The sequence below is a fragment of the Manacus candei genome, unplaced genomic scaffold (genome assembly GCF_025592945.1).
Source record: "Manacus candei isolate 608988 ecotype Guabito, Panama unplaced genomic scaffold, ASM2559294v1 h1tg000049l, whole genome shotgun sequence".
Lineage (NCBI taxonomy): Eukaryota > Metazoa > Chordata > Aves > Passeriformes > Pipridae > Manacus > Manacus candei.
The window spans coordinates 6717395-6741363 of record NW_026138097.1 but is presented as its reverse complement, the minus strand read 5'-3'; the positions used below and the strand labels follow the sequence as shown (position 1 = coordinate 6741363).

The 23969-nt window shown below is 41.6% G+C and overlaps 3 protein-coding genes across 9 annotated transcripts; 2 read left to right on the top strand and 1 right to left on the bottom strand.

Annotated features, from left to right (window-relative positions):
- Nucleotides 1–13: 13 nt before the first annotated feature.
- HSBP1L1 (heat shock factor binding protein 1 like 1) lies at nucleotides 14–10183 on the top strand. Of its 2 annotated transcripts, none has more exons than XM_051798941.1 (4): nucleotides 14–130; nucleotides 310–369; nucleotides 1261–1365; nucleotides 10043–10183. In XM_051798941.1, exons 1-4 carry the CDS (start codon nucleotides 80–82, stop codon nucleotides 10127–10129), a joined length of 303 nt encoding a protein of 100 aa, XP_051654901.1. In that variant the 5' UTR covers nucleotides 14–79; the 3' UTR covers nucleotides 10130–10183. The 2 variants fall into 2 exon arrangements, with proteins under 2 accessions (XP_051654901.1, XP_051654902.1); XM_051798942.1 differs by lacking the exon at nucleotides 10043–10183 and adding an exon at nucleotides 4447–5131.
- On the bottom strand, nucleotides 5557–15265 carry TXNL4A (thioredoxin like 4A). Its single transcript, XM_051798938.1, is given in 5 exon segments — nucleotides 5557–5839; nucleotides 6539–6642; nucleotides 14784–14957; nucleotides 15142–15201; nucleotides 15203–15265. Coding segments are annotated over 5 exon segments (558 nt in total). The 5' UTR covers nucleotides 15251–15265; the 3' UTR covers nucleotides 5557–5667.
- Nucleotides 15208–23883, top strand: LOC127476230 (probable 2-ketogluconate reductase). 6 transcript variants are annotated; one of them, XM_051798904.1, is made up of 7 exons: nucleotides 15208–15396; nucleotides 16310–16537; nucleotides 19509–19893; nucleotides 21138–21309; nucleotides 22107–22285; nucleotides 23019–23115; nucleotides 23513–23883. In XM_051798904.1, the coding sequence occupies exons 1-7, from the start codon at nucleotides 15223–15225 to the stop codon at nucleotides 23667–23669; spliced, it is 1392 nt and encodes a 463-aa protein (XP_051654864.1). In that variant the 5' UTR covers nucleotides 15208–15222; the 3' UTR covers nucleotides 23670–23883. The 6 variants fall into 6 exon arrangements, with proteins under 6 accessions (XP_051654864.1, XP_051654869.1, XP_051654866.1 ...); XM_051798906.1 differs by lacking the exon at nucleotides 15208–15396 and adding an exon at nucleotides 17110–17351 and having other exon boundaries at nucleotides 16419–16590; XM_051798905.1 differs by lacking the exon at nucleotides 15208–15396 and adding an exon at nucleotides 17110–17351 and having other exon boundaries at nucleotides 16419–16614.
- The last annotated feature ends 86 nt before the right edge of the window (nucleotides 23884–23969 follow it).

The window sequence follows — 23969 nt, the reverse complement described above, 5'->3', positions numbered from 1 at the left end:
TCGCTGCCCGCCCCGTCCTGTCCCACCGCGCCCGGGGAGGCGGGCCGAGGGTCGCGGCTCCGAGCCGGGGGCGGAGGCGATGGCGGCGGAGGCCGCCGACCCGCGGAGAGCCGGAGACCTGCCGCAGCTGGTGAGCGGGGCCGGCTCTGGCTCTGGCGGGGAGCGGGGCCGAGCTGGGGCTGCCCTGGCTGGGGGTCGCGGCCTGGCCATGGGTCTGCTCGCACGGCCGGGCGGGAGGGGCGGGCGGCCGGGCGGGCCCCCCCCTTCTCCCTTCGCTGTCTTTATTTCCACACACCCACCCCCCTGCAGGCGGAAAATCTGCTGTGTCGGCTGCAGGAGAATTTTCAGGCTCTGACGGAAAAGTTAACGCTGAGAAATATCCTCTTTGGAACGCGGTGTAGTTGCACCGCCGGAAAGACTGCGGCTCCTGCGGCTGGGGTCCCCTATGGGGCGAGCTTTGCTAATAACATCGGGATGGGCTTCTTTCCTAAACATCAAATTAACGTGTAATGATTGACGTTGCTAAACACCTATGATGTAAAAAACAGCTGAATTGCCCCCCCCCAAGCCCATTTATTTATCCTTTTTCTAAAGAAAGAAATCCCAGAAAAGGTTTTACAAGTAGCGAAGTAGTCTCTGTGCGGCAGTTGTTTCAAATAAGCATCAAATTATATATAAAGATTCTGAAGGTACATTAAAAAAACCCACAACCATCTTCAAAAATGCAACTCAAATTAGCCATGTGGTTTGGTTTGAAACAGCTGTTGGCCTCCTGAGTGTGGCAAAGTGAGCCCTCAGAAAGAGAAATTAAGACCTGAAGGGGCTCTGTACTTTTTCATTTGATATACTTACAGAAACTACCTCTGCTTTCTGAAACTGCACATTTATTACATTTTTTTCTGAAACTCGGCATTTCAGGAAGCAGCTGCTTTAGTGTAAGAGAAGAATAATGTTTTAGCAGCACTCGTATTCTGATTGTGTAGGTTGACGATATGGTATCACCTAAAATAGTTCCTCAGAAAGAAAACAATCTTTTAGACAGAAAATACTCCACTCCTGGATATACACAAAGGCTTTTGGTATTAAGAACTTGAGTGCTTGTCTGTTGCAAGAAAGTGGGATTGTCTTGTAACAATACAATCTTGAGCATAGTGGATAAGTAAGATGCTGAGACATCTGAAAAAAAGGTGCTTGTTTTTCTTACAGAAAAAAACGCTGTAAAATTATAGAATTCTTATTTATAAATAAGTTATCTTTAACTTTTTACTGGAAGAAATGGGTGAGCGCATCAATGACCTGGAGAAGCGTGTTGCTGACCTGATGACAGAGGCTGGGATAGAAGAGAACACTGATGAAGACTTGAGAGTAAAGAAACTTAATTAAGTGTTTATGTATTTTATATATTTCCACTTAATTTTGAATGATGGGCAAGAATTAGCATGAAAATAACGTTTACATATTTACATATTCAAAAGTGTGCTTTTTAAAAACATATTTAAAATTATCTTGGATTTCTGTTTGCCAAGAGCCAAAGAATGCTACCAGTTTTACAAAAGAAAAGCTGCATCTTGCTGCGTCTCTTTCAGCAGAGTGCCATGTATGAGGGGGGTAGTGCAAACTAATCCCAAGTATGTAAATTGAGGCTGTACATTTGTAATGAAATGTATGTGGCTTAAAGTGCTCCTGCCCACCATTCCTGTCCCTCAGGTATGCTAACCTAGCTGACTGAGGATTCCCACTGGTATAAATTTATGTACATGTGCTTTTAAACCTGCTTCAGCTTCCCAGCATGGCTCAGAGCACACCTCTTACATGCACTCTTAGTATTTATGAGACGGCCTTGCTTCCCTGTTCTGTGGATGCAGGTGATGTTGTCTTCCTGTTGTTGCACACTTTCCTGATTCAAATTGAGACACATCAATTATTCTTGTGATTGAGACTGCTTACCCGGTGAAAGACAGAAACGTCTGTAAATATTCTGAAGTAATTTCGACCTCTATTCATTGTGATGCCTTTTTTGTGATAAGCTATGAAATAATTTTCAGAAACACAGAAAGACAATCTACAAAGTTGTATTTAACTGTACAGAGATCTCCATATTTTCATGCTGAATCACATTCATGAATAATTAAATAACCTACTTACTCACTGTTTCTTTGCAGCATTGAAAGGAGGATGTGTTCAAGAAACACAAAGGCAGAACAGCACTGCATTGACTCCAGGAGTTTACAATCAGTGTCACATTGACAAAAAATGTAAAGAGAAAACAAACGTGTTTGCATCATGTCATGACAGAATCTTAATTTTTTTTTTTTAAAACTATTGCCCCAGAAAAAAAAGTAGAATGATGGGTTTACTTATCTAAATGTGGCACTGTATTTCCTGGAGCTGAAAAAGAACTGTTAGTTTCAGAGAAGGCAAACCACTATTTTGGATAAAGAACTAAATCCTATATAGTGAACTTATCCAATCACAAATTTTTGTAATCTATGAAAATATATTTCATTTATTTTAATAATATTAAAATAATAAGTTTTCTTTGTTGCCTTTTTACCTGTAGTGTTCCAGAATAACAAGATCCTTCTAGGACAAAAATTTTTATTTGCATGTGCCATCTTCTTGCTTCTTTAAATGTTTTACATCACAAAATGCACCTTATTTGATGTTACTACAAAGGTGCTTCAGAGGTCAAATGAATATAAACCATTCTGCACTAAAAGAAATGGCAGTATTTGCACAGAGTACAGATGCTCAGTTGTTACTCTTTTCACAAGCCCACCCAAAGCCACACACCAATGCAGATAACATCACCCAGGTATGCAGATTGTGCCAATTTCAGTGCTTTAATGTCAGCTGTTTTAATGAAAGAGTTTATTTTATAAACTTTGAGGTAATGAGGAATTCTAGTGTCAGATAACTCCTGAACACAATGTGGTAGAGTCAGAGAAAATAGGACATCTGCATTAATTTTAAGGTTGTTGTACACCAAAACATTGGCACTCTGCAGGAAAGATTTAGCTTGAAAGGCAGTGGGAACCTTTTACCATAAATGCAGAAACTGAAGCATTGCCAGTGAATATCTAATGAGGAATAAATGCATCTATTAGAGTCTTCATTAATATCAAGAAATCATTCCAATCAATGCTTTAGTCAGTGTAACTTGCAAGTATTGTCACACTGGGGCTGATGTACTGGAGGACAGGCTGGAGAAATAAGCCATCAGGAACCTCATGAAGTTCAAAGGCATGCGCTAAGCTGGGCTCTGGGACACAGCAGTTGTGAGGGGCTGGCTGGCACACTGCTTTGCAGGAAAGGAGTGGGGTCTGGGGGGTGACTGTGAGTCAGCAGGGTGCCCTGGCAGCAAAGGCTGCAGCCACTTGCTGGTCAGCATTAGCATAAGCTGAACCAGCAGGTCCTTCCCCTCATTCAGTTGCCATGAGACCACACCACATTGTGTCAATTTGGGGGCTCACCAGGTCAAGATATCTATTGTGAGGGAGTTACAGAAGAAAGCCACCAAGATACGGTGGAGTACAAAGCATGCAAGGGTTTGAGAGAATTCTGGAATTCTGTTAGGTCAGCCTTTAGAAAAAACTACAGTTTCCTGCTGCCAACAACTACCCCCTAATAAAGCATGGGGAAAACTTAGAGGACTCTTGGAGGTGTTTTACACCAGAGAGTAATTTGAGACAAGCTGAAACACAGAAAATTCCAGCTAGATACAAGGAACATTTTTCTACTAGGAAGGTGCACTGGCAGCAGAATAGGCCTTCCGGAAAGGCTGAGGAATCTCCATCCTTAAAAGATCACAGAATCATCAGGGTTGGAAGAGACCTTCAAGACCATTTAGTTCAAACAAGATACTTAACACTGGACACAGTCCTGGGCAACCTACGCAAGTGGGACCTACTGTGACTCGAGTTTGGTTGTCCCTGCCAACATAAATGATTGCAGAATTACCACTGTTGTATTGGGTCTAGCTGAGATAGAGTTCATTTCCCCATAGCAGCCCTCACAGTGCTGTGCTTTGCAATGGTAGCCAGAAAGGTGTTGGTAACACACCAGTGGGTGTTACAGGGTCAGCACTGTAACATTCCTTCCCCAATTGAGAGCAAGATCCTGGGAGGGGACATAAGTAGGCCAGCTGACCCACACTAACCAAAGGGATATTCTATACCATATGACATCAGCTCAGTTATAAAGGCTAAGGAAAAGAAGAAGGGGGGGCATCCATTATTTTACAAATATTGCCTTCCAGAGCAACCCCTCCACATGCTGAAGCCCTGCTTCCCAGAAAGTGGCTGAATACTTGCTAATGGGAAGTAGAGAATACATTTTTTTTTCCCTCTTGGCTCGTGTGCACACAAACTTTCGCCTTTGCTTTACTAAACTGCCTTATCTCAACTTACGAGTTGTTTTCCATGTTGTTTTTTCTCCCCGGTCCAGCTGAGAAGGGGAGCTCAGTGGGCACCTGGCATCCAGCCAAGGGCAACCCACCACAACTGTAAACCAGATTAACTCCAGCAGGAATTGGGACCCTTGTGTTTCACTTCTGTGACTCATTCTAAATCCTCTAAAATACGCTTGACGGTAAAAAAGCATATTCTGCTTTGTCTTGTGACAAACTGGACCAAAAAGTACAGGTATCTCATTCCTGCGTAGGCTGGTTTGTTTTTTAATTAATCCTGTAAATATGCATGTATCATGTTAAAAAACAAACTCCCACAGAATGCCAACTCCAGAAGTTGGCAGAAATGCAAATAGAAATTTCAAGAGTCATGCCACAGTGGAATCCAGTCCAAGTCTCCCGAGTATATATGCATTTTAGTATACCATTTGACAAACTGGAGATCAAGTGACAGAAAGCATGGCTCGTGGTTTCTTCAGCTGGTGGCTGTGCAGCCAGCTCCAGAACAGCAATTACGCTTTGGCTCTGTAGAATCTACTGAGTACTTTAAAACTGCCTCCTGTGCGCACAACCACCATGTAAAAGGAGTCTGTCACCACAAGTCAATTAAGCTGATGGGGAGAAGGTTGTGTGCAAAGTCATGGAAGATGTTTTCTCTGAGTTTTGTCAAATATTAATTATCTGATCTTTGCTAAATACTAATGAACGCACCTTAGAGTTTTATTCCCATTTTTAGTGGAAACATAAGGCTAATATTCTACACAAGTAAATCCTGAAAAAAGTGATAAGCCTTCATCTTCCAACATAATGGATTTGCATCCAATTACATCTGTGTTCATTCACAAATTTAATTAGTTGAAAAAAATTAAAGTGAATATGTGGAACTCTCACTTTATTCTTTTAAAAAACTATCGTTTTCCCAGATATTTTTGTAACAAAAGCAGACAAAAACAGTCAAAATGTTTTTCTCCAAACAGGCTTTCTGTGTACAAAAATACATAATACCAAAAGGACAACAAAGAGTAAAGTCTTTAAAAAATAAAACCCCAAAATTCAGCTACAATAGTACTGCAGTCAAGACAGTCACAGGCTTTGAGTCTTCTACTTTTCAAACAGATTTTAAACCTTTTAAATAATTAAAATTATGCTCAAAGTTCAAGGATTTGTAGTTGGTTTTTTTTTAATATACATATATGTACACACGCAATAATAAATTCAAGTGGATGTAGAGCTGAGAGAAAAGGCATTCCAAAGAAACGTCAGTATCTGTATTTAGTGGAATAATCTTTTGGCGATACCACCAAACCTCGACCTTTGCGGGCTCCTCTATAAACAGTTTCTATAATGTCAATCATCTCTTGCTTATCTTCCATTGCCCAGTTGATCTTGTTGTTATTACCTGTACCTAAATCAATCATGATGTGTTTGTTCCTTTAAAGAGAAAGAAAAAAACCTCAAAGTTAATATGGCATTATATTTCAGAAATAAACTTTATATGCCTCTAAAATGCTTTGTAGGATTCAAAAGAAGCCTTTATAACATAAACAGGCTTTCAAAATAAGGATCCAAGAGAGAGTATCCACTCCTGTCAGTCAAGCTCACATTTTACTGCCAATTTCTAAAGCAACAATAAGGACGGCAATCAGGCCGGCAAAAATGGCTACTCAGTGCAATTATCCTTCAGCATATTCCTCATTGTTTGTATATTTCTTTCCCACTACTGTCTGTCTCCAGAGAGACTTCTACGCTTGTCGGTAGGACATTTCATCTCATCACTGTAGATGCCTTAGCTCAAAAAAACCTTCATACTTTGGATTTATCTTTAAAGCAAATTTGACAAGCTTGACTGCCGTACTACTACACCATTCTGTACGTGTTCTGAGATTTAAAACTAAAAACAATGGATAATAAAACCAGCTTTCACTAATCACTTATCACTAATTTGTACTCTTATCAACCACTGTTACTAGGCTAATTGAAAAACAAGCCATTTTCCTACTTAATCAGTTGACTCTTTTGTAAAGCAATGAAAATATAAGCATCAGTATGCTAATATACATTTAGAAATTATTTACTGAGATACTGTATTTGACAAACAAAAATGAGTTACATTCTAGAACCATCGTGTACCTGAAGAAAAACATGACAGTACAGGGATCGTACAACTCGTACATCTTGTTGAAGTCTGGTACTTCAGTGATATCCACAAGATAAATAACAGCAAAGTTTTTAACCTAAACAGAAGAAAAAGGAAATACAAAAGCAATATATATTACCAAACCTTTCATTATTGGTAGTACCGATTTAAACACATAAGCTTTCGTTATTGTAACGTTAATTTTCTAAATTATTAAGTCATAAAATGACAATAAACAGCCTTGCTTTTATTTTTAACCACTACAACCAATTAACATGGGAAATATTTTTAAATATAGACAAGATGCTCATTTCACATCCAGTATCAAGTGGAAAGATACTATGCTAAATCAACATCCAGAGAAACAAATGCCTTTTATATAGAGCTGAGACCTCACAGTGACATGCACAGCTGTAAACACATAGAATAACTGCTTTGTTATTCCGACACATTTTGCCTCTGTCATCAGCTGCTTATAGACTTCAGAAAATTAATGATGTACAAAGCCCTAGTGCCTGCCTCCAAGCATTTTCCCCCTCTATAACATCAAGACTCGTTAAATATAACGAAACTCATTAAATTAAAATAAAACTGATAATTTAATAAAAAAACCTGGTAGCTTTTTTTGAGAGGTGCAAAGCTAAAACAGGAGCTTAAAAGTGTAATTGCTAATGAAAAAAAGACCTTGATGAGAAGCTATTCTCTGGGCAATTCTGGCAAAACCAGCTTTCATTTTGCAGAGTTACTCAGTTAAATGCATAAGAATCCCTCCCCTTTAATGCCATAGTTAATGCCTTCATTCTTGCAAGAAAACCACACCACATTTTTGTGGTTTTTCCTAGGTGTAGCATATTTAACCTTAAGTGGAATTAGGGGAAGTTTTGGTTTCTAAGCTTAGCTCATATGTGTACAGCAGAAGTTAATACACTCATACACATTAAGTTATAAGTCAGCAGTCACCTAAATTACACAAACCTTTAACTGTAAGGTATATTATCAAATCTCGTGCATTATACCCTGACTGCACAACTGTGCCTCCCCATCCTTAATTACATGCTAACACAATTTTGGTCCTTCCCATTTGACTACACAGAATTACCAAGCTGGCGTTAAACACACATGGTCTAAGATCTATGGCAAACTTACTGTTTGTGACAGTTCATTTTCCTATCAAAAGTCTGGAAATGCAGTGATGAGTACAATATCTGCCTGATATAATAGTGTTTTAGTTCACAAAACAGATCAGATTGTATGAGAAAAATATGATACATTGTGTACCCTGTACTTAAGACATCTTAGCAGGCACTTTACCTGAGGAAGTATGGGGATGTTTGTTTGCAAAAAAACACAGAAGCACACAGTAAATAAATTTTTATGGACTTCCGCTTCAAGACGGTTTCAAAAGTATAAACAATAATCACACTTCAAAGATGTAAGTAAGTATTGCCAGCAAAGAAGTAAAATCTCTCCTGAAGTGAAACAGCATTTACATAGTTTTTACTGTGCTTTTATGGAGCCAGTTGTAGTCCTAGGTTGAGTCAGTAATCTAATGAAAACATCCATTTAAACCACATTCTAAATCTAAGGCAAGAGGTAAAGCCTTATAAACCCAAGTTAGTCATAACATCAAACCTTCTGAAGGGATCCTTCAAGCCCGTTTCAATTTTATATTAAAGGCTTCTAAGAAGCTTAATGGGATGTTCAGAGAAGTGACTGAAGTTACTCCCTGGTTCGCCTTAGCAGGCAAAAGGCAGTTGTGGGGTTTTTGGTACTTTTTTAAAAAATAAAACACCTGAAGAGCTGTTTTCATTTTATCCTATCATTTCTTCTTCCACACTTCTGGATTTTTAGCATCAGCAGCACATCTTTGCCACAGGGGAAAGAAATTTCTACAGCATATTCAGCAATTTTGACAAAGCAAACAATCTTTGAAAAATTATTATTTTGGCTATTAGAAAATATTTTTAGGTAAATCCAGCATTAACAAAACATTCTTAAGACCTGTTTTGTTCACTGAAAGATTAGTCCAAGGAGATTTACATGTTGCACCAGACTACCACTACAAAAGCACTGTTAAACCAAAATTTTACTTCAAAGAACTGTGTACGCCAGATAGTACTGCAACAAAGAACCTTTAAAGTTAGTTTTATATTATACACATTTAATTTAGTTGAGCTGTTGGAGAACCAGAAATGCTTGTCTATAGCAGTGAACATCAACAGCCTAAGATTTCATAAGAGAAACAGACTATCCAAGTCTTAAACAAGTTATTATATAAATCTTACTGAAAAGGACTGGATCACTCAAATCACCTTTGCACAGGCTATGTCTAAGTTATCGCCATAATCCAAATATCCAAGACATTAACTGAATCTTCCTTCTCTCCTACCTACTTTTATAGAAGTGAAACTGATGACAGTCGCCTGCTGAAAAGCTCGTATGAAGTCTAAAGCAGACCTTAAAGCTGGACTCTGAACTTTAGAAGTGGCTCCATTCTTTACCACTCGCTTTCTTAATTTCAAATCTGACAAGATTACCACTCCAAAATGACTTAACTTGCAAGCCCACTGAATAAGGGCGTGTTTTGTTGAGTTTGAACACTGGCTGCCAAGGTTGCTCATGACATGGGCCTTGCACTCCAGTGCATGTAGCAGCAGGAGGCTGGGATTCAGGCCTAAGAAGGAAGTAGATAAAAACATGGGCAAGAGGCTAAATATGGAGAAGGTGATGCAGAAGCGCTGCAGTGGCCACATCTACCATTTGGAGGCCATGCCAGACTAGGCAAACTTGTCACCAAGAGGCATTTATTTCAACACGAGACAAGCCCTGCAGAATTACTCAAATGTCTCTCTCTGCACACTTTTGACAAGTTTTACAGCCTGAAGCAGCACTTACTGTCTCAGACACAATATTGGAGACAAGATAGGAGCAGTACACAGCAGCATCTGAGCTGGCTTCACATACAGCCAGCTCTAATTCACAAAGCTTTAGCTTAGGCTTCAATTTAAGTAAAAGATATTGAAGTATTTATGGATTCAGGCTGGTATGGATGCAGGAGTTGATCCATACTTAAGCTACTAAGCATGTGGAGACAAACAAGGTTAACCACTCCCTGTTGGGACTTGAATCCATTGCTCAGACAGAGTTGTCAGTTCAAAAACTACATTCCTATACAGAACATGCTTTGCTGTCCTGTCAAGGCAGTGGCTGCTAACAAGTTTTCTTTCTGACTTATGTTGTGACTGAGGATATGGTATGGAGACCTTAGAACAAGAATTAAATACAACTCTGAGCAAGCAAACCACAATAAATAAAAGCAGTTGCAGTTGTAAGAATGAAGACTACACTGAGGTTGTTAATGTAAACCAAAATTTTACTGTACAGACAATATGCAAAAAACCTTGTGGTATTTTAGAAGTTGAACGTGTAATAACACAATTTTATTCTGAAAGTACTTAACCTCATAACATACACTAAATATAGTAAATTTTTTACAGTTAAGTCTGCTACATTCTGAAACAAACAAGACCAGAACTCTAGTGAGAGACCTCCTTTTGGACACCGACACCACCACCACCACCTGAAGATAAAAGCATTTTCAGCAGTAAAAAAGAGACAGGTATTAACTATGTCTGACACTCTGACCTCCTTTATCTGTTTTTCAATTCAAAACTTTCTTTGTCTTTCCAGGCCATTGTAGCTGCTGTTCATGGGGACAGGATAGAGTAGGAAATTAAGTCAGAGTGGGAAACTAAGTCAAAGAGCAATACAGATTCAAAATTTTATTACTTCCTTTCAAGGGTTGGGGTTCAATTTTGCTGGTTGGGGTTTTCTCTCCCCCTAGTTACAGCAGCTTCATAGATCAGTCTACATTACTCATCATCATGGCTAGGCTTCGCAAATGAAGATTTAAGAAGGACTCTACCCACGCTTGCTGCAAACGTGCTGGTGGCTAAAAAGGCCAATGCGAGATAGGCATGTCTGGTTGCAAAAGGCACAGCGGAAAGTCTCCTTAGGCGGTATTGGCAAGACACGATTCTTTCTGCTTTGTCTTTTCTCCTCAAGAATGATTCTGCGTGTTTTCTCAAAAGAAGCAGCAGCGTTACATATAATGTCTCCATGTCTCCCAACTGGAGGCCAGAGTAGACCAATGATAATGATCAATATGGCCAAGGCTGAGATATTGTTTCAGGGAGTCCTTGTATCTCCTCTTCAGGGCTCCTCTCTTGCAGCAGCCGGTGGCAAGTTCACCACAGAGCAGGATCTTAGGGAGGCGGTGGTCCTTCATCCTGGAGACGTGCCCTGTCCAACGCAGCTGTGTTCTCAGCAACATGGCCTCAATACTTGTAACCACTGCCTGTTCTAGAACAGACGCATTAGTCACATAATCTGACCAGTGGATGTTTAGGATTGTACGGAGGCAGCGTTGATGGAAGCGTTCTGGGAGACGCAGGTGGTGGCGGTAGATGACCCATGATTCAAACTCATATAAAAGAGTAGACAGCACAATGGCTCTATAAACGCTAATCTTTGTACTTTTCTTCAGGTGTTTATTACACCAAACTCTTTTATGGAGTTTTCTGAAAGCTCTATAAGCCTTTGCTAACCTGTTGTCTATCTCTTTGTCAATCTTACCGTCCAAGGAGATGATGCTTCCCAGATAATTAAACTGCTGCACTGATTTGAGCTCTGATTGGCCAATGGTGATATGGGGATGATGGAAAACTTCCTGAGGTGCAGGTTGGGAGAAAACTTCTGTCTTCTTCAAGCTGACTTGCAGTCCAAAAAGCTCAGCAGCCTCTGCAAAGCAGGATGTTAAACACTGCAGAGATGCTTCTGTGTGGGCGACGAGGGTGGCATCATCAGCAAAAAGCAGCTCCTGGACAAGATGGTTTAAAGTTTTCAGTCGCCTTAGGTTGAATAGGCTTCCATCAGTACAATATCGAATGTAGATAACGTTTTCTTCATCGAGGTCCGCCATGGCCCTTTGGAGCATCATACTGAAGAAGATTGTGAATAGGGTTGGTGCAAGAACGCAACGTTGTTTCACAGCACTGGTTATTAGAAAGGGCTCAGAAAGTGCATTGCCATATCTGACCTGGCCGCGCTGATCCTCATGAAGCACAGTGATCATTTTGAGGAACTTGGGGACATTACTCAACACACATATAGAAAAACCAAAAGTACATTATTGCCTAGCCACAGTTACAGGCTATTTTAATACTTCACAGAACTCTATCTGCTTAGGGACTACTATTAAATATTTAAACTGAATGGCTCAAGACTATACAGCAGAGGAATCTATAGGACCTTTAACATCAGGTACAGATTCTGTATCCTATCTTGTTGAAGACCACACACTTTGCTGGTATACAGGAAACACCGATGTAGGAAAAATCATATGCCAGTATTATCTGTCCTCTGAAGTTCTGCCTCCTGACTTTCTTCAATAATTATATCATTTTAAAAAAAAATTTATGCATTCCTACAAGATGAGATTGACATGGAAATGATTAATGACTGGGATGAACGGCAAAAATCATGAAGTTCTCTGAAATTTCTGTCAGAGGTAAGTAATACTCTTCTTTTTTTTTTTTTTTTGGTTAAGATTTAAGCTGCCCTTGCGAAGCAAACCTTACATCCCAAACCACATACAGCAAATATCTCAGAAAAACTGAAACAAGATTCCATCTTTTCATTTTCCTAACCAGTTTCCAGACAATGTTTTTTTCTGTTTACATATTTTATGGACAAGGAACTTACAGGAAAAAAATACAGGAACTGAGACTAGCTTTTGCAACATATCATTCAAGTTGAAGGCAACTAGCAGACTAGCATTACTGAACTCAACAGAGTAAGTACAAACTTAAAAGTCTGTATTGAATCTTTTTTTCTTGCTAATTATGCTGTAAGTTTAGGTGATAAATTGCTACAGGAAAAGAGAAAGCCATTATACCGCCAAGAGCAACACTTACAGCTAATAATTTTGAAAACTACAGACATCAGTAAATGGATTAGCCTTGCTCAAATTTAATTACAAAATCACCAGTAACTACAATACCAATACACTTTTTTTATAGCTCCCTCTTTCCGTGCCCCACATTGTTTTCCTCTCTCACTTTCCATGTAACCTTAGCAGAAATGCAGAGGCACAATTAACGTCTGAGGAAAAGCCATAGCTTCTCACACTTCTGATTATGGTTAAATAAATGCTCAGCATTTGAACAATCCTCCCTAAACCCACACTGACCCAATAAAACAGTTATCTGATTTACAGTATTCAGTCATAGATAAATCATGGTTTATCACTTAAACAAGGGGTATTAATTTAGCGAACAAAGCCCTGTATTTCAGGGGATGGGTTTTTATAATTGTGAGTTTCCTTTAAAGAAAAAAAAAAGTATATTTTGAAAAAAGGTGTTCAAGAGGAAACTTGTGGAACTCAATTCATACATGTTTGGTTGAAACCCTGAAAAGGCAAAAAATCTAACATCTTACAATTACTGTTTGTTTTGACATTCAGTGAAACCTTGCTTCTTTTTCATGTAACACTGGGGGGAAAAACAGTCAATGGCAAGTGGAGTACATTTCAGTGAATATAATCTACTTTGTATTTTCATACAGCATTCTAGTTTCCTCCTCCCCAAAAGGATTCCCATTTTCCTATCATAAAGTACAGATAAATATTACTGCTACCCAAAAATATGCTGCACTCTAAAAGAATAATGCACCATGGTAACAAATGTAAAATATGACTACATTGTCTTTGAATGTCTATTGCAATTACAGCACGTTAACATTCTGAATTATTCTCCAGTATAAACACCTGTACAATTGGAACTTTTACTCACTCTTTAAAACAGCAGAGATCCAAACATGGCTTGTAAGCAAGAGGATGAGGAAGGATCTCCCCCTTTAATTTGCCATTTCTGCAGAGGGAGATTTTTAAATAAGAAGTTACATTGTTCTTTCTTCCCCCAGTCACCCCTAACTGCCAGCATGTCTGCCAAATTGCCAAGCATCCTGCCACAAGTCCATACTAACAGTATCTGAGCATAAAACACTCCCACCACACTGAACACAAAACAACTAAACCAAAACATGTCACAACTCCTTAGTGTATTCTATTATGTCTTAACACATGGCTGGAGGTATAGATCTTTCATTGTGGGGATTTTCAAGACACAAGCTAATTTATTTAAAAATAACATCAGAAGACAGTGGAGTACACCACAAAAAGAATACCATATCAAGCTATGCAGCATGCCTAGAATTTTATATGAAGGTAGCAAAGTTGTGGATGCCCCATGCTGAGAAGTGTTCAAGGCCAGGTTGGATGGAGGCCTGAGCAACCTAGTCTAGTGGAAGGTGTCCCTGCCCAGGGCAGGGAGGTTGGAACAAGATCTTTAAGGTCCCTTCCAACCCAAACCACTCCATGATTTCTATGATATCTGACATCTTTTCCTACCCAAGTTACCATTTATGGCTCAGATTTTTTTGCTCCTTTTTTTCATGTGGTTCAGTTATAGAGTTATCAATTTTCTACATCTATCGCTACGCAAAACCTTTAGCAAACATATGAAAAGGTAACTTCTAGCTGATTGTGTATTTTAACAGTCTAATTTTTCTTCAGTATCTTTCTTAAGTGAGCAACCAGTTGTCAGCAAGCATTCAGTTTCCATCTGAAAACAGCTTTAGAGTTTGGCTTCTAAAATTTAATTCACTCCATGCAACTCAAGAGGAATGCTATCTGTCTCCACAAATATCACTGACAGATTAATCAGAATAATAACACTGACAAATTAATCAACACTATCCTGTACAGTTTAGCACCTCACCATTTTTAAGAGCCAAAATAAAAGTAACTTTCCAAGTTATTCAAATGGAAACCTGAAGCTGCTATATATTTTCATTGCAAGTGAGAGCGCTGCCTTACCTAGAGCCACAGCCCTACCATCGAGCACCTGTTCTTGCTTGAATGCTGTCGTTCATTCAGTGATGGGTTATTAAAAGGCAGTGATCTTGATTTCAGAAATCTTGTCACCCCATTAAATACTGCAAACATCAGGTCAGTCAGTGACTCTAGGAGACACTCACGAAAGCAAAACAGACAGCTTTCCCACTGCCTCCTAAAGCCGGAATACCTTTCCAGAACCCGAGTTATATACAATCTGCCCCGGGCTTCGAGCAAGCCATGGGGAACACTGAACGCAGAAGGCTCAGAAAGCTCCAATTTACCTTCTCGGCGATGCTGTACAGGACCTCGTCCATCTTCATGCACGTCGGGTCCCAGTCGTGCCCGAAGCGGATGACCACGACCCGGTCCTCCTCCGACAGGATGGCCTGGTCCACCTGCCACCCGTTGTGCAAGTGCGGCAGCATGTACGACATCCTGGCGGGCGGATGGCGAGCCTGCGAGACGACAGGAATGCCCCGGCTGCTGACAGCCCGTCCTGGTTCCCGCGGCACCCACAGCCCCCGGACCGACCACACCCACACCCCCCATGGCGCCACCTCGCCGGGCCCCGCGGCAGCAAGGAGTCCCCCGCCCCATCCATCCCTCCATCCATCCCGCCGCGCCCCGGCCCCAGCGCACCCCGCGGGCGACCTTTCCTCGGAGATACGGGTGGCGGGAAGCGCCGGGACGGGCCGGGCCGGGTCGGGACGGGAAGCGGAAATGAGGGATGGGCACGGCGCAGGCTCATACGCGCTTCCGCCCCGCCGGAGGGCGGGACTTCCCCCTTCCCGAACTGGCAGGGGGCCCGTCTGCCCGAGGAGCCCGGTGTCCAACCGGGTGGGAACGTGGTGCTGCCTGTCTGCTGGCCAGGGCCTCGGGGATCGCCCCTCGCAGGTGCGATTTGGAGCCGTGCCATGGGGATCGGTGCGGCCGGCCCGAGCAGTGCTGCTGGGTGGCACAGGGAGGATGGAATGGGGATCATCAGAGCCCAAACCTCCGGGTCTCTGCTGCTGGCCACTCTACGATGTTAATAAACTCCCTGTGTCTCTATGGGATTCGATCAAGGAGATATGCCCAGATAAGCTGTGGATGCCCCAGCCCTGGAACTGTTCAAGTTAGACGGGGCGCTGAGCAATCTGGTCTAGTGGCAGGTGTCCAAAGCAGGGGCTTTGGGACTAGATGATCTTTAAGGTCCCTTCCTTCCAACCGAAACCATTCTATGATTCTATTATACTGCAACAGAGAGAGCAGCTGCACGCATCTCCTGGTTATGGAAGACTTCTCTCAGTGTGTTAACCCACAGGAATGAAAATTTTCACGCACTCCCTTCTGATGCACACACACTACACACAGAACCACCCCCAGCAGTGGCAGCTACACTGCCCAGCCCCTGGCAGATTCACCCTTGCATGCCTTTATTGCTCTCTCATCTGTCTTGCAATCAAAATTCCAATACATGAGCACACTGGATAAGTGTTCCAGTGGAAGTGATCAGCTGTGAAATCAGCACGTTTCAGCATTAGCTTTCAGAATCGAGCTGGCCATTGGGATAGGGCATCCCAGGCCACTCTTGCCACTCTTGCTTCCTGAGAGGCATTAGATCTTATTCTACACTGCACACTTCTTTAAAAGCTTAGCTTGCAGCAGACAGGGTGAAAACCACAGTTTCCACTATAAAAAAACCAGTACAAGCTTGAGCTTGGGCTGTGGGGAACAATGTGAATTTGTACCAAGTAACTTTGTCCCATAATTGCAGAGCTCTCAAAAAAACTATCAAAGTCCTCCTTTGGCTTTATCTCATTTCTAGGAAGTCCAGCGCCGGGGGCGGGAGAGGAGAGGAAAGGCAGCCTGGTCTGATTGCAGACAAGCAGAGGCAGCGGCAGGCGGTGCTCCGCGTGCCGGAACTTCCTTGGAATCCGCCAGCTCCCGGATCGGCGGTGGTCGGGCCGGGCAGGGCAGGGTTAAGCGAGCGAGGCTGGGCAGGAGCGACTGTGCCCGGCCGGGAGCAGGAGCTGTGAGCTCTCCGCTCTTCCAGGTACCGCAGGATCGAGCTGTGAAAGGCACGTCGTAAGAAAGAAACCATCCCTGGTTAGTGCTTTGGTTGTTGTTCAGGTAATTAGTCACCTTCTTTAGAGAAGTTAGCGGGAGGAATTTATCCTGGATAACGCATGCTGTTAACTTTAATTGAAACAGAGATAGGAAAAATCGTGTAGGTTTTTTTTGCTGTGATTTGGCAAAGTCCAAAGTCATACAGCAGTGCCAGCCACAAAATCTGCAAGTATGGAGTGACTCCAGCTCCATAGATGAAGTAAGGCCTGCTTCAGTTAGCACTAAAATGAATACTTTAATGCAGTACTTTTTGTTTGCCCAGTTGTCTCAAACTAAGTAATATTTTCAAAATTTTCTCTGCAATGCCAGGACCAGAACTTAGTTCATTTACATTATATCACAGTGTTACACATGATTAGGATTGCTTACATACATAGAAGCATATAATCTTACGTAAATACAAAATATGAGGAGAGACAGTTTAAAAAAAAAAAAAAGGGTGTTAGTGGTACTACAAATGATACTAGTGCAAAACCAAAATTGTCATATCCTTGACAGGTGTTATATTTAGCACACTGGACAAGACATCTGATAACTGAATAATTATGTTCGTGAGCAAGGCATTCAATCTGTTGAAACCAATTCCGTTGATGTCTGGCCAGTCAAATTTGGCTTACAAATTTATTCATCAACTTGTTGCTTCTCATGGACGTCGCTGTCACAGAAGTGTGATTTACAAACAGAGGTACAGGACATGCCCATGTAGTACTGGAAGACGAACAATAAGTGCTGAGACTAAGGTTGGTATCTGGAGAGCCCCCTTTCTTCTGCAAGATTCCTTTTAGTGTTTTTAGTTTACTGCTATCAGTATAATTTTTTAAGATTGTACCCAGTATTAGCAGAACATCAGTTCTTGAACCAGTGCTGCAGCCTATTAATTGTTCACGTGCACATCAAACACAGCTGAAATGATGGCGAAGTGAGCATGCCCACAGGAATGAAAAGATTCATTACATGCAGCCAGCCTGTTTCTAGTTCAACACTGTTTCTAGTGCACCAGCTGTTTGTTTAAAGCTAGTGGCTTCCTCCCTCGTGGATCACCTTTCTGCTTGTGCAGTGTAGGAAGTGCTTCTAAAATGAATGCAGTTCTGACTCTGCCCTTCATGGAGGAGGAAGTGGTGATGAAAGCAAATGGTGTAAAACATCGCTGTCTTACTGGCATCTGCCAGTCAGTTGATGATATCTGGTGCCCAGTTTTCCACCACTGTTAACAGCATACAGGTTAATTGCCATCTGGTCTGAGTAAATTACTGCAGGAGCATCAGGTTTTGATCAAAAAAACGGACAATGCTGTCACAATATGACATCATATTGTGATTTTATTGTATTGTATTTTATTCTATGTGTCATTCATTCTGGAGGATAAATCTAGTTTATCCTTCTAAGGTCATGTTGTGTGATACTCTCAGAAATATAGACTACATCTGGGAAAATTTGAATTTTCACAACCACATGGGGCTAACAACCTAAGTTTGCAAAAAATAGATGATATATATTTCAGAACATGGTTTTCCTTTGCAATTTGGTTGCACTATTCATCTCATTGCCTTGTTTGCTGCTGTTCAGAACTAGGTAGTATTACCAGAGACATTGTTTATGATGAATTGCAGACCTGTCCTAACACAGAGACGCCTTCAAGCCCAGTACAGCAGCAGACTGGAACTGAGGAAGAAATGCAAGTCAAGGCCAGGATAAAGCAGCATTATTGGTGTTGAGATTGTAAGCATTTAATAGTCGTGGTTGGGATAAGTCTGAGTTTGCTCAGGACAAGGGTAAATATGGTTGACAAAAACTTCCAATCTGTGCTGACACTTTTTTGTCACAGTTTTGAATTCTGATTACTTGCAGAAGGTTTTTGTGAGAGGACTGAAGCAGCAGGACATCTCTGCCCAGTACTGTGTGCCCAGAATAAATCAGCATACTGCGGGGGAAAATTGTTCTGATTCAGTTAGCACAACATCAGGTTTTCTGCACCCAAGCATAGGACATAGTATGAGATGGAGACTGAACATCAGTGGAGCACAGCAAGCAGAATTGTAGGAAATTAGGCACAACTATTGTTAAGATATGCAGCAAATCTTCAACTACCATTTTTATCAATAAGGGCTGCCTCTAATCAGACGTTTGGTTATCTGTGGAGCTGGTATCGTCTTATTGCAGAATACAGTACATTTGCAGGAGTGTGGTAGAGAGAACTGGGCTCAGAAATGTCTGGGCAGGAGAAAGTTCTAGTATGAAGGACTGTGTTGTTGGTGGGAGTTACATTATCACCTCTAGTGCTCTTCCCCACTGGTTCAGCATATAGGCGTGGGTGTGCTAAATTTTACACAAGTTCAGGTACAGATCTGGATGTTTAAAACACTGAAGGCAAGCAGTCTAGCAGCTAAGGATGGCCCTTCATCATGCAGATTTTTTAGAGCTGAACCATTCCTGACAGATGTTTGTCAGACCCATCTGGGGCTCAGTGCCACCCTACAATACCTGCAGCTTCACCAACCATTAACCAATAGGCAAGAAACTGTGAGCAGCCTCTGTTTCATACCACTGTTTATAGAAGTGCATTGGTAAGTAAGGTTGAAAAGCTGCCAGATTTGTATGAAATCAGTATTGATTCAGGACTAAAATGAAACTATTTGCAAATAACATTTTGTAGGACTGGATTTTGATCTAAGAGTGCGGGTATTCCTTGGTGTTGTCGTCTAAATCAGCATTCGGGAAAAGTACTGGGAAATTGTCTGATGCACCACATTAGTACCAAGTGACTGTGGATTAAAAGCAGTATTGAGTTCCATCAAGTTCCTGTTTTACAGATGTGAATTTAAATGATCACTATCTCATTGCTTCTCTAAGGGTGTTTTCCTGAACAAAGGAGTATCTCTTCCATTCCACTGTTGCAGGTCATGGCAAAAGAAGAGTTGCCAGGCGTTTTGATTCTGGATATAGGAGGAACTCAAGGTGTGCTAGAAAACCTTGCAGCGCTTTTGAAGAAACACTTTCACCTTATCACCATGAAGGAATTTCTTGAAAACAAAGAAGAAATGAGCAAAAAAATCCAATCTGTTTTCGTGTTTGAGTGCAGGCCAACTATTGACCGTGAGCTTCTAGAAAGCCTGCCTAATTTAAAGGTAATTGGAAATTCTGGAGTTGGAGTTGATCACTTAGACTTGAAAATGATCTCTAGCTTTGGAGTAAAAGTGACCAACACCCCCCATGCCGTGGCGGACCCAACAGCGGACATAGGAATGGCCTTGATGCTAGCCTCTGCCAGAAGACTAGTAGAAGGTAATGTTTTCAATTTTCCTGGATCTAGCTACTTCTTTGGCATATCTCACTTTTGCTATGATTCAGATGATCTGTCTAAATCAATATTTGGGATGCTTTTACAGGGATAAATTTTTGGAGGCCTCAGTTTTCAGAGGCATCTGCTCTTCGTGTGTCCATCTTCTTTTTAAGGCAACTGTGACTAGAGAAAGGCCTTTGTCTAAATTATGCACTTTGAAGTCACTTGTGATATCCTGTTTGGAATAATGCCTGGGGATTAATTCTCCTTTGGCTGTTCACTGGGTGGGTTGTTTATAGCTGTAAAAAATGAATACAGAGTGCATCCAAATGGAGTGTCACCACTTTCCATTTCCCCTTGAAAGAAGTGTCAGGAGCTATAGTAAGGTACAAAACATAAATGGCCATATCCCCATCTCTAGACTGGTAATTAGTATAACCCCTTTTTTTTCCTGCTTCTGTGATGAGTTTATCTAAACCAGTGGGTTGTATTTGCTGAAGAGCATCAACATTATGATTAAAATAGCTGATAATCCTTTTGACAAAGTTATTTCACACTGTACCAGCACCATTAGTCTCCTTTCCCCACAAGGGTTTTTTCTCCACATGTCCTTGCTACACAATACCTTTTTGAGGAAGGAAGGTGTCAGTAGAGACTATCACAACAAGCTGCCTCTGTCTTCAGGGACTCTTATTGTCTTATTGTCACTGCTGCTCCAACCCTGAGCATGAAATGGCATCTTTCCTGGTGATGTTTTCTCACTATTGTATCTTGTTGAACTTCAAGTTCTGTGTACAAGAGCTCACAGAGATCCTTGGCTGAGCTGGAATTTGCAACCTTCACCCTCACTCAAGCAGTGGGTCTGCTCTGGGTTGTGATCCAGGAGAGAAATGCTGAGATTTACCCCAAATAAAAAAAAGTGAAATCAGTGCTTGCATGGTGGTAAGTGTTAAAGAAGCTATTTTTGGATTTCCAAGAAAACGCACCAGCCATGGAAGAGGTACTTCCCTGAGGAGCCATTCCTCCTAGCACAATACCCAGTCAGGACCCTGCTGTGTTACTGACTCCAGCCCTGGCTGCAGGGATTGGCACCATCCAGGCCCTTCTATGAACTGGTCAAAATTAGCAAGGCTATTTTTTAGGGGTGCTCCAGAGCCTCGCTGCTGTGATGGTGATAAACTTTTTCTGTCCCCCAGACCTGCTTTTATTGCTGATTTGTACCCATTCAGCATGTACTTACATTCAGGCTGCCAGATTGCGGTTTCTCCAGACACGAAGCATTTTGCTGTTGACTGGCTGGGAGTGGAAGTAACCAGAGCGACGCTTGGGATCATCGGGATGGGCAGCATTGGGTACAAAGTGGCTCAGAGAGCCAGAGCCTTCAACATGAGGATCCTCTACCATAACCGAAACCAGAGGTAAAAACATCTGGTTTCTGCGTGTAATTCAGGGGGCAATGACGGAAGCCACAGCTCTACTTGTGTCCCTGGTCTTCCTATGCACTTGTGACAGCTGTAAGCAGCATGAGAAGCACCAGCATGCTGCCACTTCCTCACTTTGGTTCCTGCCATCCCTCCTGCATTCACTCTGCCCTGGTTAAGACATTAGCAGTTTGGAACAAGGGCCGTGTACCCTTTCTGAAGATGTTGTCCAAGCAAACCAGGCCTTGTGCCCTTGTGGTGTCCCTTGTCCTTTCAGACTCCTCTTCAGGCTTCTGGCAGCATCCCTGTTCCACCCAGCCAGCCAGTCTCCTCAGCCTAACCTGATCACTCATCACACCAGCACCAATGACAAAGGTCTTAATTTCTCACAGATTTGTAGTTTCCTTTCTTTCACACTTCCTCTTCATTTCTTTTCAACCACAAGTCCTAACTCACATGTCAGGCAAGGAAACACTCCACTGGGATTGGCATGGACACAGAAGAGAAGAGTGGGATCTGACTACACCCCCAACCTCCTATACCTAATATCACCCATGTGCTTTGCATGCATCACTCCTTCAGTGTCCCACCACTTGTCTAGCCTCTTGCTTCCTCTAGCTCACATCCTTCCTGCCTCCCTTCCACTATCTGCACCTATCAATGTCTTTTCCTTTAAACTTGTCCTTAAACCTCTCAATCTCTGTGCTGTTCTGGATCTCTCCTGGGGTAATTGATTGTTGAAGCCAGTTAGAAATAGTTGCGTCAGTTTGGGGGTTTGTGCATTTTTTCTTCAGAAGAAAGGAAGAGGAAGAGGCTGTTGGTGCCCACTACTGTGAGAAGATGGAAGACTTGCTGCAACAATCTGACTTTGTTATGTTGGTTGTGAACCTGACTCCTGAGACTCGCAGACTGATTGGGAAAAAGGAGCTGAGTCTGATGAAACCCACAGCTACTCTTATAAACATCAGCCGAGGTAGGATGATCTGAAGTAACTGTTTGTGGCTCCACACTTAAAGTTGTGTTTTGTTTGATTATGTTGACATTCCCCTCTCCAAGCTCAGTCTGTGATACCCGTCTGTTTGAGTCATGAAGTAGCTGGCAGTCTACAAATGAGCGACTTACCGTGGACCATATGCTATGTGTTCAAAGGTCCTGTGGAAATTAGGGATGCTCAGCAGATGTTCAGTTCTCTTTAGCCTTATCCTAAAGACAGGGTTTTTAGTGGAAGTAACTGAAAGGTTTATCTTAAGCAAGGATGAACGGGGTACAAGGGAAAACATTATGTAACATTTGGAATAGTTTGTAGAAAGGAAGCCTCAAAAGGGATGACAGATCTGTTGGCACTGAACAAGCATATGAGAAAGATTATAGTTTCAGTAAACAAAGCAGAGATAAAAGAGTGGAAAGCATGAAGAGATTACGTGATTTGTCTGTAATAATACAGGAAGTGTCAAAATGAGGAAAAGACTGAAACTAGTCTCATCCCAAGAAGCACCTCATGCAGTGGACCATAATCATTCTGTAATTAAAGATAATTAAATCAAATTGCTGGTTTGTTTGGTTAATGGTTGTTAGAAAGGCATTCTGCTTTTGAACGAGATGCAGATCCTCTAATTTTTCTCACTAGACCCTTGAGACGTTTCCTTACTCCCCATAAAAATATGTTCATTAACTCATCGTGATACCAAGATTTCATTTCAATACAGGTGCAGTTATTGATCAAGATGCGTTGGTAGAAGCTCTCCAGAGTAAGGTTATTAGGGCTGCAGCTCTGGATGTGACATACCCTGAGCCTCTGCCAAGGTAAAGAAACCTGTTTCCCATTCTTTTAATCTGAAATGTTTCGAACTGTGTGCAAAGTGCTGTCATAATCTTGATCTCCACAGGGAGCCTCTCTCACTGCATAAGGGCAAAACCTCAGCCTATCTCACACAATCATAAATAAATGACAAAGTATTCACCTTTCCCACATCTGTCAGTTCTTTGCCAGCCTAACTGACAGGCAAGGCAACAAGACCAACAGAGAAGAAAGAAATGGGTAAACAAGCTTCTCACAGCTTTCTGCTAGTTCTGTGCTTGTGGCCCTTTTATCTCAACATGCCACTGCTGTTTCCCAAGGTTCCCTTTCTCACAGCTAGCATAGGATAGCAGCAGAGTAAGTTCTCTGTGTAACACATTCTGTTCTTTCTGTTTCTTACAGAGATCACCCTCTATTAAAATTAAATAACATCATCATAACCCCTCACATTGGAACTGCAACAGTCCAAGCTATCCATATGATGGCAGAAGAAGCAATAGCAAATATACTGGCTGTTCTCAATGGCCAACCCATTCCAAGTGAAGTGTTTCCCAAATGATGTGTGCCAGATGATACCACTAAATCTCCTGTGTATAGGAAGGCACTATTTCTTACAGTACCGCTTTTAAACTAAAAAAAAAAAAAGCAACCTGTTCCTGCACTGCTTGTCATGATACTGCAAAACTGTCATCTCTAGACTTGATCTGTACTGTTATTTCCAAGTCTGAAAAATAAAATAGAACCAATAAAAAAGATTTGTTTGAAGATTTTAACTGAGCAGATGCACTTTGATATCCTCAGTCTGTTAGTGAATGCTCTGTGACGTACTGGATTCAAATCTCACTGGAATATGTAACAT